The following is a 19,049-nucleotide window of genomic DNA, read 5'->3' on the forward strand; positions in this document are numbered from 1 at the left end:
TTTGTACATTTGGCTGTCGCCCGTTTCAATGTTTGTTTTTATATGAGATGTTTCTTCTTGTCGTAGGATGTTTAACTGCCTGTTTTTCTTTTTTCTTTGTTTCTACTCATGACAAGAGGCTCATTGTTGCACATTGTGAGAATATGACACCATTAAGCATTTTGTTTCCGAGCGGATTAGTCTCTGCGATGTTCCTTCTACAAGGTGCAAAAAAAAAAAAAACGCCTTTCTGTCTCAACACTGCTACAGGCGCTTTCTGCAATTAAGTCAGAATTGATAGAGATGGAGAAATTTGGCATTTATCAACCCGGCGAAGCCCACAAAGGACGAGCTGCACGCTTGTCACCGTGCTTCTCCACATTAAGATCCGGTTTAATTAAAGTCGGACGTGCTGCCATCGCTCGTCTTTTGAAAACTGCCGGCGAAAAAAAGGCCCATTATGTATTTCTAGAGCATGTTCTATTATCTGACACCACAGCACGGAGCAAACGCCACGACAGCATATCAGTGCTGCAGCGTTCAGCTCCACATGTAAATACGCTCATTTTTTACAACTTACTCACATTTTACGACACAGTTTTATTGCCATTAACAAGCCTAACACACACATATACAGACATAACCTCCACACGTATGTTATTCATCTTCTCACGTTTGATAGGGTTTTTTTTCTGCCTCTTGTTTTGCCCTCTTCAACCACAGGAGCAGTGTAAAGTATGTACATTTGTGTTTTTTCGTCTGTAAGGTTTTACATAGTTTATTTGACTCGATTTTTGCATTTTGCAGTAGGACACGTGTTTCCTCATGTTTCTTTTATTTTGAAAAGGAGTACATGGTATTCCCTCTCATCCACGGAGGCACAGAGATGGTGAATGAAGGAATGCACACGCAGGAATTTGGTTTTGTCTGCTGTGAAGAATCTTGAGACGTAGACAGTTTTTTATTTTTTATTTACCACCTTCGACTTATTATTTCTGTAATCTCCTCCTAATCCCCCCCCCTTCCCGTGCTGAAACTGAATATCTGAGCAGTGGAAATGTACGCTCTAGAAATGGTGTGTTTGATGTCGTGTTTTGCCGGGTAGCTCTCTATCTGAAACCTGCCGACCTTTGTCCTGTGGAGTTTTTTCTGCTACATGTGAAAAGCACTCTGAATATCTACAGTATATACCGAGGAATGGGTTGCACTCACCTTCTCTCTCTCTTTACTCCAAATCAAACTATTTTTCAAATAAAGGAAAGAGTGTCACAAAAAGTCCCAGGATACCGAACGCTCATTGCCTTTTTTCGTGTTTAATGACTCCATCTTCCTGGGCAGCATTTTTAAACGGTGTGTGTGATGCTGGTTTTTTGTTTGAGGGGGGGGGGGGTGAGGAGACAGGACTTGGAATGGAGAGCAAAGTGAAGCTGTGTCACCGCAGATCCCGTGTTCTCAGTAAAAGAGAGCAGCACGCAGCCTATAAATAGCCTCTTTTTCAATAACAAAACCTGAGGGACTGTTGTCCAAAAGACGCTGGGATGAGCTAATGGGAGTCAGCCAGTTGCACACACGCAGGATTTTTTTTTTTTTTTGGAAAGAACAAAAGGAAGATGATGAAAGTGGGAACCATCGACTCTTACTTCCTCCGAGCGGTGAGCAGCAGAGTATATTTTTGTGCGGAGCGTTCTAACCCGGTTCTAACCCGACTGTAATCACACAGGCCCACGTGTGACAGTGACTGGAGTTTATTATTGTGCCATTCCATCCTGGCTTCTTTTATTCTGTTTTACATCACTGTTCCTTCTATGCAAAAATATGACCTATTTTAGCCTTTGTATAGATTATTTTGTATGAGTGACATGTATTGAAATAAAGTGAACAGAATCAACCGTGAATACGATTCTTCTTCCTGGTTGTTCTCGAAGTATTTCACATTTTTTCCAAACACAGCCTCAGCCGAGCTTGTTTTGATATCGTGGATTTGGGGAAGCTTTCATTTTGTTTCCTTTGTCCTCGTCCATTATTCAGATTGTTCTCATCTGTTGTGTTTCCCAGGTTAAAAAACGGGGAGTAACATACTAATTGTTATTTTATAAACTACCGTTCTATTTGAATATCCTGCCTGAATAAGGCTACATTTTAGTTTTATAATGTTTTTTTCACAAATGCAATCAAAGTTAAGTCTGTTCTTGTTCTTTGGGATTAAATGGAAGAGGTGAGGGATTTTCAAAGGAGTAGTTTGACCTTTTTGGGGAAATTGGACGAGCAGATCGTTTTGGGAATATGTGACATTATATTCGTTCTATAAAATCATAACGTTTCCACACTTGAGTTTCCCTTGTTAGCACTTTTCTACAGTAAGATAAGCCAACAAGCTGTTGTAAGGAGCTTCATTTACTTGACGGAAAAGTAATTAACAGTCAAATCACAGCAAGAAGTTTCTCGTTTTGAATCTGGGTCGGTTTTCTGAAGGTTCCTCCCACAGTCCAAACTCATGCACGTTATGCCAAGAACCCCAAACGTGCAAGTTAAACTATATTTATACCTTTAAATAAAACAAACGCGAAAGCAAAATGATGTGCTGACACTTGCTCTACGTGTAACAAAAGAAGACGGATCAATCTCATTAAGTCGTCATGTACCTCTAGGAGAACAGAGACATACCTGAGGGGACTTGTGTCCTTCTGTGACTCCACAGGAGACCCATCCATGTAACGAGCGAAGAAGGAGAAACCTGTGATTAAGTATTCACATACAGAGCTCCCAGTGCCAAGGACAGTTCAGATTACCTTTGACTACATTTCCACGAGCTGCTTGTTTGAACTCTGAAGCTTCTTCACACATTTACATTAACTTGCCGCCCCTGTGATTTTCTTTTGGTCTGTCGCCCTGTCCATCCTCAGATAAACCCTGTGGTCACTCTGACAGATGAGCCCTTTCCAAGTGAATTTTCACCGAGGGTCTTACGTCTAAATCTCATTAACTGGAGAGGTGGCTTGACGTGATTCGCTTCTTGATTCGTTCGAGCTCCTGCACAGACGGACACAGTGCTGAAGACTCTGTCTGGCCACATGTAACCACGTTAGATGTTCCTTCCCCTCAGAGATTCCTCCGTCCGGCCTCTGTCCACAGTCATTCTGCCTCCTTCTTTGCAGGAGGAGCATCTGTCTTTGAAGATGCAATTATCGGAGTAAACTAATAGCCTTTCAGAAGCGGTAAATCCTGACGTTAGAACAAGAGGGCGGTGTAGAGTTAGGCCGATGACAGAGGACTCAGGAGGTTTGAGGAAACAGAGAGCGACAGGTCTACTGACCAGCGGCAGCCGGAGCTGGAAGGCCTTTCAGCTGCAGTCAGCCAGAGACATATTTTGTGTAATCTGACCCACAGGCCTGCATAGACACTTCTGGGTCCTACGAGCATGTCACATCCCCATGCCCCCTGCCCCCCCCTTATTTAGCCAGCCTCATGCTGCCTGCAACCGACCCCCTCCGCACAGAACCACGTGGCGGTGGGGAATCTGAGGGGTGGGCCAGCAATCTGTTTGCTGTTTGGAAGTAAAACCAGATCTATGCACCGGACCCCTAAAAAACTACAAACAAAAATGGACAGGAAACTGAATCTAAACCGAGCCGAGACGTTCTCCTTCGTCAACCCCTGGATCCGATATTTCCTCTTCTTCTTCAGCTTCTTGTTCTGGGTGAGTAGAGAGTCGCACGACCGCCGGGAAGTCGCTACTGACAAACACTGAGCTCGAAACCAGGTTTTTCTTCATATTTCTGAGCATTCAAATGTCCACAAGTCAGCTTTGCTAGACAGAAAAAGTCGCTTATAAATACTGGATAAGGGAAAGTGTATCAGAGAGTATCTGGAGCAGCGTGCAGCAGGGGCACCCGGCCTCCCTGCTGCTGCTGCCTATTTTAAATCTACTCCAGTTATATCTGGACACTGACTGCACATGCATCACCGTAGCAAATGTTGAGTGGTGCGTTCAGTCGGCTTCTGACTCACAGGAAAACAGGAAAACAGCCGGTGACTGTGCAGCCCTGCTGGGGTGTGTCTGTCCTTGTGAATGTTTCCATATATGTTCTGTCAAGTCATGTTACTGGGAAGCTGCTATTGAAAGAACTGTTTCTACAGCAGAAGATTCCAAACGTGAGGTATTTGTACTACAGGGAGTTTTTCTGCTGCTGTTCAGGGTCGTGTGGAAACATTGAGCAGAATCTTAACTGCTGAAAAAAGCGGTTTCTAATATGAAACAATAAAAATGTGGGTTTGGTCCAAAATAGGTGAATAAATAAATGTTTAAAACACATTTAAAAAGAATGCATGAATTATTTAAAAACTTAGCTATAAGTAATAAATGATTGGTTTAACACTGAAAAAAATGCATGTATAAATTATTGAAATGCATATCTAAAATTCATGTTTTAATAACTGCCATTCAACGCTTAATGTAATGCATAAATTACATTATATTACCAAACCAGCCTAAACTCAGGCGGTTTCATAGTATCCCGAATATTCACTGTTACATAACAAATGGTGATAAGAAACGTAAATATGAATTTGAGCGACCGCTTTGGAACATGTCAGGTGGGGCAGGGTGTCATGTGACGGAGGGGAGGGGCCACGAGAGACACATACAGATGTCTGCAGGGCACAAAGGCTAAAGTCAAACAAGCTCCTCTGATGGATGTGGAACAAAGAGGCCGGGACTCGACTGGGACTGTTAGAGAGACGGATATAAAGGTTTGAGAGACACTTTGATGCAGCCATGAAACCATCCATCAGGCTCGTTTTCCCTCAACAGTTGTTAGTCTCTCTATCTCACACTCACACAGACACACACACACACACACACACACACAGCTCTGCCTCTCTGGCTTTGCAACCACAGTAGGACTTTAAGCACACAGATCACATCTGTAGCGCGACCCGGGGTCACACGTCTCCATCAACTCCACGTTCATCCGAACAAACCCTGTGACTGCGTTTACAGCTGATCAGAATTTATCTGCAGCCGCAGCAGTCGCACAAACCCTCGGCTTGTGTTCACTTTGCTTTGCTTTGCTTTTTCTCCTATTTTTATTTTTTTTCTCACGGGCTCAGAAGTGAACACTGCAGCCCTAATCCATCAGGCCTTTGTCCCCACAGCTCAGTTCGGCTGGCTTTCACCTCCGCACACAATCCACCAGGAGAAGCCGGATTCATCCATTTGAAAAGCCTGAAAACAGAGCTGGAATACATCCACTGTGTGTGTCTGTGTCTCTGTGTCTCTGTGTGTCTCTGTGTGTGTGTGTGCTCCTACCGCTATCTTTGTGAGGACCTGTTTGAGTCTTCAACCTACAGAGTGAGGACATTTTGGGAAAGTGAGGACCTTTTGGCTGGTCCCCACTTTGTCACTGTTTGGGGGTCAAGACTTGGTTTTAGGATTAGAGTTAGAATTAGTTTAAGGTCAGGATAAGGGTTAGGCATTTAGTTTGGATGGGTAGGGTAAGGGCTTTAGAAAACATGATGCCGATTAGTGTCATCACTAAGATAGAAGTACAAACGTGTGATGATAGATAGATAGATAGATAGATGGATACTTTATTAATCCCGAGGGAAATTTAGATCATCCAGTAGCTTGTACTGTTAACACTTAAACACCATCCTGACATACATACATAAATCACATATGGAGACTATATATACAGATACAGGAATGGGATGCAATGATGTGATTGTGTCAGTGTCCAGTAGGGAAGTGTTCTTGTGCTGCTGGAGTGGAAAGTACAATAAAAAAATATATATATCTATATATAAAACAACAAAAATATATGCATATATAAATATATAAATATATGAAAATATGTATTGGTAAAGTCCGTGCATGGGGTAAAGCCAGTAAAGGGATGGACAGTTGGTTGGTATATAATAATGAGATGAGAGGAGAAGACTAGAGAGTAGAGAAGGGCAGACTGTGTGTGAGTGTGTGAGTATGTGTGTGTGTGTGTGTGTGTGTGTGTGTGTGTGTGTGTGTGTGTGTGTGTGTGTGTGTGTGTGTGTGTGTGTGTGTGTGTGTGTGTGTGTGTTGGCGTATGTGTGCCACACATTTTCACATAAGCTCACACATTAGTAACAAAGTGACACATGGAGCTGCTGGTACAAACACTCTCACACAACAAGACAACATCTCTTTATGCACTTCCAACAAACTTGTACCAGTGCAGATCCAAACACAACGTGGGTCTTTTTACAACTATTGTCTTGTCAACACAGATTATTGATTTCAGAGATGTTTTAAGAGGAAAGACACAACATCTCAAAGCAACAATTTGCTGCTCGAGAACAAGAAAGAGAAAAAGATTGGGGTTAGACGTGAAGGCTGCTAGATAAAAAATTACACCTCTTTCATAGCAAATGATTGCACCATGAATCCGTATGACCCCCAGTGACCTGATGCAGACAGAAACAAAACAAATCTATGTTTATACCGAACAAAAAGCACTTTGTATATACACACACACACACACACACACACACACACACACACACACACAATTAGTAATCAGGAGAATGTCTGTGAATCTCAAGGCTGAAAATAAAAGCCATGCCAGGCAGATTGTTATTCAAGGTGAGAAAAACAATCAAGCTAAGGAGGGAAATGAGTGTTGACAATGCAATGAACAGGAAGCTCTAATTCCACCTGATTCCCAGCCTCTTTGCTGCTGTAGTGTGAAGCTTCTGTTCAGGGGAAGTCAACATCCTCCACATCCTCAACAGCTCTTCAGCACATCCTCAAGGACTGTCATTAGTAACAGAACACATACACACACACACACACACACACACACACACACACACACACTCACACACACAGGGCTCTCTGTTCCTGTGTGCCTCTCATGAAGACTCTTGAATTCTGTCCAATATCTTTTAACTAAATTGGAGCTTCTTCTTTATTTTGCCAACAGAGCAGGTCTCAGAAACATCAACACACCCTGAACTCCACACACACACACACACACACACACACACACACACACACACACACACACACACACACACACACACACACACATGGTGAGGAAACTCATTGACCCTAACCCTAAAATCGAATCTCAACCCCTCAAACAGGCCATTGATAGAGTAAGGACCGGTCAAAATGTCCTCACTCTGTAGAGTCTATGCTCAAGAGGTCTTGACAAAGATACAATTACACACATACACATACACATACACACACATACACACACATACACACACATACACACACAAAAAAGCACACACACACACATACTGAAGAAAACAACCAATTATGTCCCTTCCACCTACATTTGTAAAAACACTAAACACTGCTCAGTGAAGCTTAAATCGAAACTAATCTTGATTTTCTAACTGAGGTCACTTTCACACAGATGATACTTATATGAGGCACAAAGAAAGTTTTGAATCCTGGAGCTTTACCATCCAATTTCATATGATTACAGCCCAGAATCCATATGTTTTTGTTATATTCTCCTCCGCTGACGTCCATCTGTCTGTCTGTTTATCATAAACACATAAAATGGTGCGGTTGCCATGGCTACAGCTGCTCTGAATATCCGACACCTGGGGAAAGGATCGACATTTGTTAATCCGAGCACACCTGTCCCGGCTGACGGCACAAACAAAGTCTGTTCAGGCACGAGGAGAAAACACACTGGAAGCTACGTATCTTCAACTCAACAAGTTTTCCAGCAGCGAAGTAAAGAACCAACCAAGGAAGAATTACACATTTATAACTTATTGAGAGTTGGCTGAGAAGTTTGACACCAGTCCATTGAATAGAGTAAGAGCCAGGAGACGGTTGGCGTTCAGTTACATTTTATTTGTAAAGCCCCAAGTCACAATATAAAATATCTCAAGGTGCTTTCCATAGTAAGGTCGAGGAATTATAATATTACAGAGAAACCCAACAATACCCACAATGAGCAAAAGGTTGGCCACTGTGAAGAGAAACTAGATTTATACCCTGCAGTCATTTGTGTCAGTCTAAAACTTTTTTTTTCCAAACTCATAATAAATGACTGTGACCTTCCACGGCTGAAATCGAAAACAGTTCATTCAAGTTCACAAGCGACAACTTGTTTCAGAGGCTGAAAACTTTTTTTTTGAGGCAAAACAAATCGAATCAGTTAATACAGTGAACTAGTCTCAGGGAACATTTGTGCTAAATGTTAAAGATTCTCTCAAGGTGTTCTCAAGAAAACATGTTCACAAGGAAAAAAGGGGTTTTGTGACAGTGAACTTTGACCTCCAAATTATATTCCTGTCATCTTCGAGTCCAATTGAATGTTTGTGCCAAGGTGTTCCTGATAGATCAAGTGACCTTGACCTTTGACCATCAAACTTCAGTAGGTTCAAGTGAACATTTGTACCAAATTTGAATAGATTCCCTGGAGGTGTTCCTCGGATATCACATCCATTAGGCAAAAAATGTGATTTGACCTTCAACCACCGAAATCTAACCCACGTCACCAGCGCCGGGGCACAAGTTACCTGCTCAATGTGCTACAATCCAAGACTCTCTGAAATAATAACTTCTCTCTCTTTCCCAGGTTTTCTCATTGTTGATTGTTGCAATCGGGGTCTACGCTAAAGTCCAGAAAGCTACAGGTAGATATGTGACACACTTCTTCAACATCAGAGACTCTAGAGGAATTGTTTATTCACCTTTATTAGAACTATAGAAAGATTTTCTCAGATTTTTTTCTTCATTATGTTCATATCGAATCTAGTAATATACAGAAGGTGGACAACAAAAAGAATTAACTTGGGCTCATCCCGCTGATTATGCCCATGTGTCCTGTATAACCAGCAACAGATCAATGAATATTAAAAGCAATGGAAGTGCCTAATGTTGTAGATGAGGATGCAGAACTAGGAAAACAGTGTAAAAGGGAAGACGTTTATTTCAAGGATGGAACTGACTGAGGGTAAATGAGGCAAATACCGGGAGGGGAAGGAAGTGAACGCGGGAACAGAGGAGGACAGACGAGTAAACAGAGGCTGTTATGTTCCTGTCTTTCTGCCAGACACGGTGCGGGACACGTTCCTGATCGACCCAGCTGTCATCCTAATTGTGGTGGGGGTGGTCATGTTCTTCATTACTTTCTGTGGCTGCATCGGAGCCCTGCGAGAGAACATTCGCCTCCTCAAGACAGTAATAGACAAAAACAGACACCTCACGAACACCGGGGCTGTGTTGTGCTTCCGATGTGGAAGCTTAAATCACATTTAATCCAGAGACAAGTCGCACATCTCAGACAGTCAGTTGTGTTTCAGTCAGACTGTGTTTTTCACTTTTGTGTCCCCTCTGTGTGTAGTTCTCCTTCAGCCTGACTCTGGTCTTCATCACCCAGTTGGCCATCGCCATTATGGGCTTCTTCTACTCCGATCAGGTATCTGCCTCCTCACGGCCTGTGCTCCATCTTAGATTTTCTGTATCACTAAAAGTCACGATAAGGTCATATTCCATCTCCAGTTCTCCTAACACCTGGATGACTCTCCCATCAGCTCCATTGATTTGGTTTATTCTTTCCCAGCTTTTGGACATTCTGTACATTTCTAAACTGCGGTCTATAAAACCAAAGAGGGAACAGATACATTCGAATCCACAGATGGAAGCAATTAGCCATAGACTCGACATAAAAATAGACGACTTGTCTCCAGGTCTACCAGCTGAACACAAGTAAAGCCAAAATATTCCGAATACATAATGTTTTACCTTGATTATACAGCATCAAATAACTAATTCAAGCCAAACTTACTGGAAATATGAACCATAGCATACCTACCTGAAAAAAGATTATTCGATGTGTACTTTTACTTTTCAGTTTGGTTCATGTCCCATCTGTTAACATGGGGGAGGCAGGGTTTATGGCCTATGATGTCACAATATCCAGATGATTTGGCTTCACTTTTGGAGCTGTCATGTCGTCCATCTTTATAGACAGCCTGTGCTTTGAGTACACAGGGGGATGTTATGTCAATATCTAAGCCAAACTATATTTATAGATACACAACACTCACACAACACACACAAACACACACACACGAGTATGACGGCAAAGTTCAGTGTGTGTGTGTTTGTCTATAAACACTTTAAAAGTCCTGTATTTGTTCTTTCATTTTTAAAGACAGCCAGAAAAGAGAGAGCATCCGATTTATTTCTCTACAATACACTGACTGTGATTCCACTAGGAAAGGCTTAATTCTTGATTCATAAAACATGGGGTTATTCCCTTTTGTAATATTAACACTGCACAAGAAACACAAACCATCAGTTGATGAGACATTTTTAAAATAATATAATAATATTAATTTGTGAGTACGGAACAAACTTATTTTCAAGTTTGTTTTATTCATCAACCAAGCAAAACAATTTAAATGCAAAAACAGAATGTAAAATATCGAGCATTAGCTATGGACCAAGCTGTGATAATAAAACTGACAACTTATTTTGCTAATAACAAATTAAAACAAAGCAGTTTATTTTAATCATTAACATTTGCATAAAGCACTGCATCATTTGAGCATGTGGTGAGTTAGTGACACAATCACAATCCTTCAGGTGGATCAGAGAGACACCGACGGAAATATGCAGAAAATAAAACCAAACGGTAAATATTTAGAAAGACGTCTGTTTCGGATTTTCATGAAGCTTCATTTCCAGCGAACATTATAAACACTGCAGCTGACAGGAGCCTGCACTCCATCATTTCCTGTTGCCACAATATGGTAAATGATGTTGCTTTCTTGCGTATAAACAGTATAATTTAATTGAACTATGGAGGAAGAAGAATAAACATCATTTTGGGTGACAAATTCATTTCTTTAACGTATTTATAAAGACAATATAAATCCTACTGTAGCCACTTGTGGGGAATCCATTTCTACACAACTGATTAGAAATGGATTCTGTTTCCATCTGAGCCCCATATGTGACCCCTGGTGTCTCATCGAGAGGCTACAGGGAGGAGAAAGCCCCCCCGCCCCACCCGCCCACCCCGCCCGCAACTTTCAACATCCATTAATCTGTACAGTAACATCGCATTAAGGCTCCGTGGGGAATAGACACCGGTGCGTGGTGGCTTGGTGTCTGATGCCTGATGATTCCCCCCCCGTCTCCCCTGTGTTCCCTGTCAGCGCTCGGACTGCCTGCTGCTAAACAGAAGCAGTTTAACAACCCTCCCAGCATCCTTCCCTGCTAAATGATTCAAATGCTCCGGCACTTCAAAGTGGAACCAAATGTTCCATTTCAACAGATCCCTTGAAGGAGACTTTGCCGCTAATGACGTGGGGAGGTGTGACGATGGGCTCCGAGGCCCTACCGGAACAGAGGGAGGGGACCGGGGGTGCGCCGTTAAAAACTAACAAAAATTTAGTAAAATGACTTGAGGGATACGGATTTTGGGCTATTTTGATACAGCTCACGTTTTTTTTTTTTTATCAACTTAACCTGTTTTACCGCGGCCTGTAATAGGAACAATGCCGAGAGCCTTCAGCAAAGCACTAACACAAGTTCATCTCGGGCTTAATGAAATTTTAAAGTTCAGCAGCTTATTAGCATACAGCGCCTCCATTAGCATACATTACATCTGAACTCAAGTCGGTGGAAGCGTGGCCCTTCTTGTTTTTAAAAGAGGGAGATTTGCATTGAATACCTTTTCTAAAACTTTATTTATACTGTGTGTGAGAATAGAATATATAAATATTAACAAAGCAGAGGCCTCATAAAACCCAAAAATGTATTACGACGAACAATGAGAGCAAACACAAGCAGCACAGTTTGAATGTCTGAATTAACCATAAAGTCTGAAAATTACACATTACACATTGTTCAATCAAATCAATGTATTTCATTTATATTTCATCGAGGTTTTATTTATTCAGCTCAAGTCAAGTTAATGCAAATTACTCAATTACAATAACAAATGGGGAAGTTCACGCCATCCTCCGCCCTGGCTGGAGAAGTGTAGAAGCTGCACACGTGCTCTGTGTTTGTTATGCATCGCGTGCATTGATCTCGAAGGCACGGCTGGTTTAATCATCATTGTTATTCTGCACCGCTGCAGCCGACGCACTGCAACAGGAGTTCCTGCTCCTCTGCTGTCTTGTTTAGATAAATCCCACATTAAGCTCCTGAGACGTGAACCAGAGGGTTTTACGCCGAAACCTTAATGGAAGCAATTCTCCACAGAATCATCCCAATTAACTGTACCTGACATGTTTTTACAGCAACTAAGTGTCCTGGTTATGGAAATAAGTCTTTCAACTGGACACTTTAATGAAGAATTTAAATTAAAATGGCAGATTTAAAGGAGATAATTTATATTCAGGCTCATATTTTTTTGAACGTTTACATGCTTTCATGTTCAGAAAAACACGCCACTGTCCTCAGAGTGTCCACCGCTGCAGCTCCTCTTTTCAGCCTCTGTCTGAAACTCTTTATTTTAGCTCCTGTCCCTTTAAGACCCTCCGCAAATGTGAGTACTGGCAAGGTATTTAAGCAGATTCAGGAACAGTGTACTAACTTTAATCTAGTATCAAACTTTGAAAACCTTCAACATACACAAAAAAACTTATATAACACACTGGAGGAAAAAAGGCACAACACCCCTTTAATACCCCGTATTCTCTCTCCTAGACTCGGGATGCTTTGGGAAAGTTCGTGAAGAAAGCCATCGTGCACTACAGGGATGACCTGGATCTGCAGAACCTGATGGATCACATCCAGAAAGAGGTGCTCGGGGCAATCCCACGCTATAATGAGTGTGTCTGTATGTGCGCATGTAGCTAACCACACAACATACATCTTCAAACGAACCACAGCCTGTGGGCATTAAATACGTCTGTGCACTCAACCGACAAACAGTGGCCACAGAGGTGTACGTCTTGTATGTGTTATCTCGGCCTCGGTGAGGGTTCCCCACATGAGACGCAGCATTTAAACATTGAAACATGTAGTTCTTGTGTCTGTGAGTCTGCTCATGAGATTCTGCATATGCATACACAGGTGCACTTGTGAACCTGAGTTTTCCCATGTGAGGAGACCAGACTGGCAGAACACAGTCCAACGCAAGGGCATGTTTCTAAATATACACCTCTGCGGTATTCTCCTCTCTCTCTCACTCTCTTCTCTGTCTCTCTCTCTCTCTCTTTCCATCTTCTTCTCTTCCCTTTACACAGTTCAAGTGTTGTGGGTGGAACAACTACACAGACTGGTCTTGGAACCTGTACTTCAACTGCACACTTACCAACCCCAGCACCGAGCGCTGCTCTGTACCTTACTCCTGCTGCACTCCTGTTCCCGGAGAGGTGCGTACTTTTTACAAACTCGCATCAGTAAAGGGAACAACACCCCCCCCCCCCCCCCAAGACCTAACAATCCCCTTAAATTCAATCAAACTTCCGTGGGAAAATGTAAAAAATCCTCTCACAATATTTAAGACAATGAAAACAGAACTTTGATCCACCCCACAATTTGGTAGTTTCTTTCCGGGCCCGTGTCCCATTATTCCACGAAATTTCACGGAAATCCGTTCAACAGATTTTGCGTTATCTTGGTGACAAAAGAACAGAGAAGCAGACAGGGGCTAAAGCACAACCTGCGTGGTGAAGTATTGTGTTCATGTAAAATAATGCAAAGTGTACAGAAGACGGTTTAGAAGGTTTAGCGGGCTGTCATCTCGTTGGAAGGTTGGTGTTTGCATACCGGTTGCTCCAGTGCTGAAGCGTCCTCAGGTGAGAGTCAGTGTGAGAATGGGACGAGAGACAAAAGGCGCTGAATGATTATGTGTTAGAATTTGGTGAATGTGAGCTTTCAAAGGGGCTTGGAGTGTTTTCTTTAAGTTTAAATGACTTCTATTCAGTCAAAACTTCAGAGAATGATGGTGTTTGGTGGAATGCCAAATAAGCAGCTTTCTGTAGCAGTGAACGAAGGTTTCTGAATAATGTGAAGCAGCAAATTAAAGGAGCTCGGTGCAAAAAGCAGTAGATGCATCAGTCAGCAAGGACACGGTGTAATTTATGCAGAAGATCTTAAAGTGGGTCCAGCCGGTACAAGCCAGTTAAAACACAGTTTGAAGGTTCAGTGTGAAAGATTTAGGTGAAAGGAATCTTTTGGCAGAGGATGACGTCTCTCACAATCACATAATGAAGGTCAAGTGTGTCTAGGTGAATGGAATCTATTGGCAGAAATTGAATATAAAATAATTCTTGTGATGTTTTCACTAGTGGGTTTCATCTAAATTGTATGAATCGTTGTTTTCTTTACCCTAGAATGGCCCCTTTATATTTAAAAACTTTATATTTACATCAGGAGCGGGTCGTCTGTACGTAGGCCACCATGTTTCTTTTACAATCGTCCAAACTGGACAAACAACTGAAGCTACCACAGGTTCTCTCTAATGTTTGTAAGAGGAGGGTGAGGTGAGGAGACTCAGCTGCAATACGCAACTTCACCACTAGATGTCACTAAATCTCACACTGAACCTTTAAAACAATAATTACTATCTGAGAACTGCGAATGTAGATATGTAGATGTGTATCACCTGCATGCAAGAAAACAAATTCTGAGTAGATATGATACCTTAGTGTTTAACTCCCAGTTAGAGAAAAAAATCAAACTGGTTTAGTGCTGGGGACATCATCTTCCTACGCAGCTGGCTAGCAACCCGGCTACATTAATAATGTGAATAGGAGCAACAGCTCCAGCAGCCACGGTGGACGAGATCATCGCATCTGCACCACTTGTGCGAGTCGACTTCACAGCTTCTCCTCGATCAATACGTTTGCTTTGATGAATGTGAAAACCGATAACTGCTCTTCACAACCACTACTGCTGCTCCCTCGCTGACTGAAAATGACATCGGCCGGACAGATACATCGCTCGCTGCTGATTGATGAGGCTAAACTGAGACAAAAATACACACTCCCACCAGATATTGGCGAGCATGAACTCAGTGTCAGCCAGAGTGACTAACATGAACTGGCAAAGTCAATTATGTGATTATCCGGCTCGAGTTTATTTCTGTTTCAGTTCTCATCTACGTTTATGTCTGGATTAACAGTCACATATTTCAGTGTTTTGACATCTCACCTGTGTGAATCCATGTATCTGACGTACCAGACAGAAATTACTCTGCCTGGAGGCTTCATCTGCATGTCTACACCTGCAGGTACAAACTAATGCTGGTATCAGGCTGTGGGATGTGTGGGTAACTGGTCTGACACTAACAAACTAGTAATGAACCAATCAGAATCTTCTGATTACATGAATGATTGATGTGTGTTACATAAGTTGCGTTTCAACCAAGAGTAGCAGAAACTTTTAGTCCCCATTGAACTAAATGTTGCTGCGTTTCCACCACAGAGTCACTGGTAACAGTCTATTCAAGATACCGGAAATAATAGATTAAAGCTCATTTCAGACATGCACTGTACTCTGCAGATGTTCTCTGGTGCCCCCCCTAGAGAAAGCTTGGAGGATTCAAAGTGAGAACCCAGCAGGAGATCCTCTGCAGGATTCACCGCAGGTTTTTGGTGATAAGGGCTGTGCTGTAAACACCAACACGTGATCTCTGCAGCGGAATTAAACCTTCACGTTCTGCCTCTGCCTGCTCCGCTACCCGATGCCCTAATTCTCGTCTGAGCAGAGATCCTCCTGCTGCGCTGTTCATGTGTGAAAAGGAAACTCCAGAGAAAGTCTGGAGCCGATTCTCAGCACATCCTCCAGGAGGTCGTGTCTGAAAACGACTTTAATGTAATGAAACAGCCCCAAACCAAAAGGTTCCTGAACTTACGTGAAGTACTGCCTCCAAGCGAAGGCCTTTTACCCCCTGGAACTCAATTTAGACAGTGGTGCCTAGTTCCTGGGAAAAGTTCCTGTGGTTGAAACACTGCTTTGCAAGAATCTTATTGACACAGCTCCAGCTCCTGGAGGTGGACTTCAATCGAAACAAAATCAGCAAAGAGTTCCCAAGCTGACTCCAATGCAATCAACCCATTCAAAGTACACACTATGCAGAGTGTAACTATGCTATCTGACCTGCAGCCAACAGACACCCCCAACCTTTACAGCACCATTGTCAGCAGTGACTTTGCCTGCTTCAAAATTCAATTCCACCTTCATGAATGTTTGATTTATTCCTGTACCTGGAATCAACACACACACGCATCCGCCTGAGCATGCATGTAAAAAATAATGAAACGAAAGGTTGCATTCTCACACAAACAGCAGGTTAATAGTGTTCTCAAAGTTATCGTGCATGCATGATAAATGCCCTCACTCGGAAGACTAAAGACTCCATGCAGATCCATCACACTAATATTGATTATACATCATTCTACACGGAAAACAGATCAAAGCAGCTTTCTGCTACATGACTTTGGGGGTGTGGGGGGGGGGGGGGCAATTAATTAAACATGATTGGCGCTGAAGCAGTGCTGCAACCCGCTGTTCGGAGCTTGCTACTGCAGCGGCTACTTCAGGGACAGAGTCACATCTTCCCTGTCGCATCAAATGGAAGCTGCAGTTATGTCGTCTCTCTTGTCATTTTTTTCCGTCTCTTGAATTCCAAGTCTCTGCAGTTGGCTCTTCCACTGAACTCTCCCCCCTCCCCACCCCCTCGGCTGTCACAATAGTTAATATCTCTGTCAATGCAAAATAATGCAGGAGATGTGAAACAGCAGCTCGTGACAGCTTCCTATTAAAGTGCTTCAGGTCGGTGTAATCAAGGCAATCTGTCACGTTCTCTCTCTCTGTCTCTCTCCCTCTCTCTCTCTCCCTCTCTCTCTCTCCCTCTCTCTCTCTCTCTCTCTCTCTATCTATCTATCCATCTATCTGTCTCTCGCTCCCTCTCTCTCTCTCTCTCTCTCTGTCCCACAGGCAGTGATTAACACCATGTGCGGTTTCGGGGTTCAAACCCAAACCTACCTGGAGGCCAACGAGTCGATCTACCCGGTGGGCTGTGCGGACCGGGCGGTGATGTGGATCGAGTCTCATCTGCTGCTGGTGGGGGGGCTCGCTCTGGGACTGGCCCTGCCGCAGGTAACTGGCACACGTGCAGCCACTTGTTCATGCAAGTTGTGTAGTAACAAGTCAATACACACACACACTCAACACATCTATCACACGCACTTAATGAAGGTCCAGTGTGTCTAGGTGAAAGGGATCCATTGTTAGAAATTGATTATAAAATCATCCTAGTGATGTTTTCACTAGCGTGTTTCATCTAAATTGTACAAATTGATGTTTTCTTTAATCTAGAATGAGCTTTTATATTTGAATACTTATATTTACATCTGGAGCGAGTCCTCTCTACGGAGGCCGCCATTTTTTTTTACAGTAGCCCAGACTGGACAAACTAAAGACCTTTTGAGTTTTTATGACAACTGAAGTCTACCACAGGTTTTCTTTCATGAATTGGAAGTGGAGGGTGAGGTTTGGAGTTTTGATTTGCAACATGCAACTTCACCACTAGATGTCACTAAATTCTACACACGGAACCTTTAACCATCACAACTAAATGCCTTACCCCAATCAAAACCTTATTCTAACCCAAAATCTAAAAGGAACCCTCAAACAGCCCATTGATTTGTGAGGACAAGCCAAAACGTCCTCACTATGATAGATAGACACACACACACAAGTCAGCAGAAGCATCAACTGGAGGCGTAACCAGATTGCGTGTGTAGCAGTCAACATATCGACGGCTCCTGGTATCTTAACAGCAGCCTCACAGGGTGCATTTGTAACACGGCTGTGAAATAGACCGAGCAGCACTTCATCAATCAGGATTCTGCACCTTCCCTCAAGTTACACACGTACACACATCAATTGTTGAGCTCCCAGTGACTCGCCTGCACTGGTCCAGCCGCTCCAGCAGCTCTCCCATAAAATAACACCGGCCTTACACCAAACAGGAGGGGAAGAGAATTTAATAAAAAAAACAGTTTCTTGCAGAAACCAACAGGGTGTTTAGGTTAATGTGAGGCCACTGGAATATAACTAATTCAAAATCGAGAGTTATACATAGACGGCAATAACTAGGCACAAAGGGACGATGAAATTTTAACGGCACATTATTCATTTATTGCACCGCTCTGGATCGAAAGCGCAGGTTAACGTGCAAGTGAGGTGGTGACCTGCGAGCGTGAAGATGTGAGATTTACGTGCCGGAGGAAAGGAAGGAAACTGAAGAATTCAACCTCTATCTACTGAGCAAACCTCAAATCCCGAAGCATGAAGCGATGCTAATAACTCAAGTCAATGTGTTAGATTGGCCATGAAATCACATTAGCGCTTATCAAGAGCCGTCTCTAAATAATTAGTCGGCTTTCTTATCAGAATGATTCAGGTACTGTCACAGCTCTGTCAGCGGGTTCTTCAGCTCGATCTATCTCGCGCTCATATCTGCCTGATTGGGTCCCTGATGAATCCACTGGGGGGGGGGAGCACGTGAATTACCCATGAGTCCTGTCAAAACAATTGCATAAGTATTCGTGTTTGCTTTGATGCTGCAGTAAATCCGACGATGATGAAGTTGTTCCCTTTTTTCTTTCGTCTGGCACATCCTCGCTAAACACCATTACTTGATTTGTCTGCACAACAAGACGCGTTTAAATCAGACGGTTAATTATTGAACAGATCAGTTAAAAGGCGCGTTTGCCACCAAATGCGTGTTGTCGCAGCGACACAAAACACTTTATGAGCAGCGCTATAGGAAGTGTTATCAGGGTTAGGAGCCTGTTAATGGTGCAAGGCAATAAAATCACATCAAGCGTCTGTAGCCAAACATGTTTATCTCATTTTGCAAACATGTCGTCCCGGTGCAGAAAGAGCACACAGCACTTTGAGACGTTCAGCACAGGATTTACAGTTTCCAGGAGTCTGCTCTGTGATCTAAATTGGCAGCTGCTGTCCTCTAGATTGCAGGGATCGTGCTGTCCCAGATCCTGATCTCTCAGATCCAAGATGAGATTACCTCAGTGTTGTGAGAGCGGCCCGACGCCAAGGGAAGACGAGGGAGGAAGAGGGAGGA

At 42.9% G+C, this 19,049-nt stretch overlaps 1 protein-coding gene across 2 annotated transcripts; it reads left to right on the forward strand.

Annotated features, from left to right (window-relative positions):
* Positions 1-3,580: 3,580 nt before the first annotated feature.
* tspan33b (tetraspanin 33b) lies at positions 3,581-19,005 on the forward strand. 2 transcript variants are annotated; one of them, XM_061075869.1, is made up of 8 exons: positions 3,581-3,676; positions 8,562-8,619; positions 9,039-9,166; positions 9,330-9,404; positions 12,653-12,748; positions 13,195-13,327; positions 16,899-17,056; positions 18,937-19,005. In XM_061075869.1, exons 1-8 carry the CDS (start codon positions 3,581-3,583, stop codon positions 19,003-19,005), a joined length of 813 nt encoding a protein of 270 aa, XP_060931852.1. The 2 variants fall into 2 exon arrangements, with proteins under 2 accessions (XP_060931852.1, XP_060931853.1); XM_061075870.1 differs by having other exon boundaries at positions 13,195-13,323; positions 16,895-17,056.
* The last annotated feature ends 44 nt before the right edge of the window (positions 19,006-19,049 follow it).

The sequence above is a fragment of the Limanda limanda genome, chromosome 8 (assembly GCF_963576545.1).
Source record: "Limanda limanda chromosome 8, fLimLim1.1, whole genome shotgun sequence".
Taxonomy (NCBI): Eukaryota; Metazoa; Chordata; class Actinopteri; order Pleuronectiformes; family Pleuronectidae; genus Limanda; species Limanda limanda.

Coding starts and splice junctions, on each gene's coding strand:
- tspan33b (XM_061075869.1), top strand. CDS start 3,581: ATGGACAGGAAACTGAATCTAAACCGAGCCGAGACGTTCTCCTTCGTC. Junction 13,328..16,898: donor TCCTGTTCCCGGAGAGGTGC/GTACTTTTTACA, acceptor TCCCACAGGCAG/TGATTAACACCATGTGCGGT. Junction 17,057..18,936: donor TGGGACTGGCCCTGCCGCAG/GTAACTGGCACA, acceptor GCTGTCCTCTAG/ATTGCAGGGATCGTGCTGTC.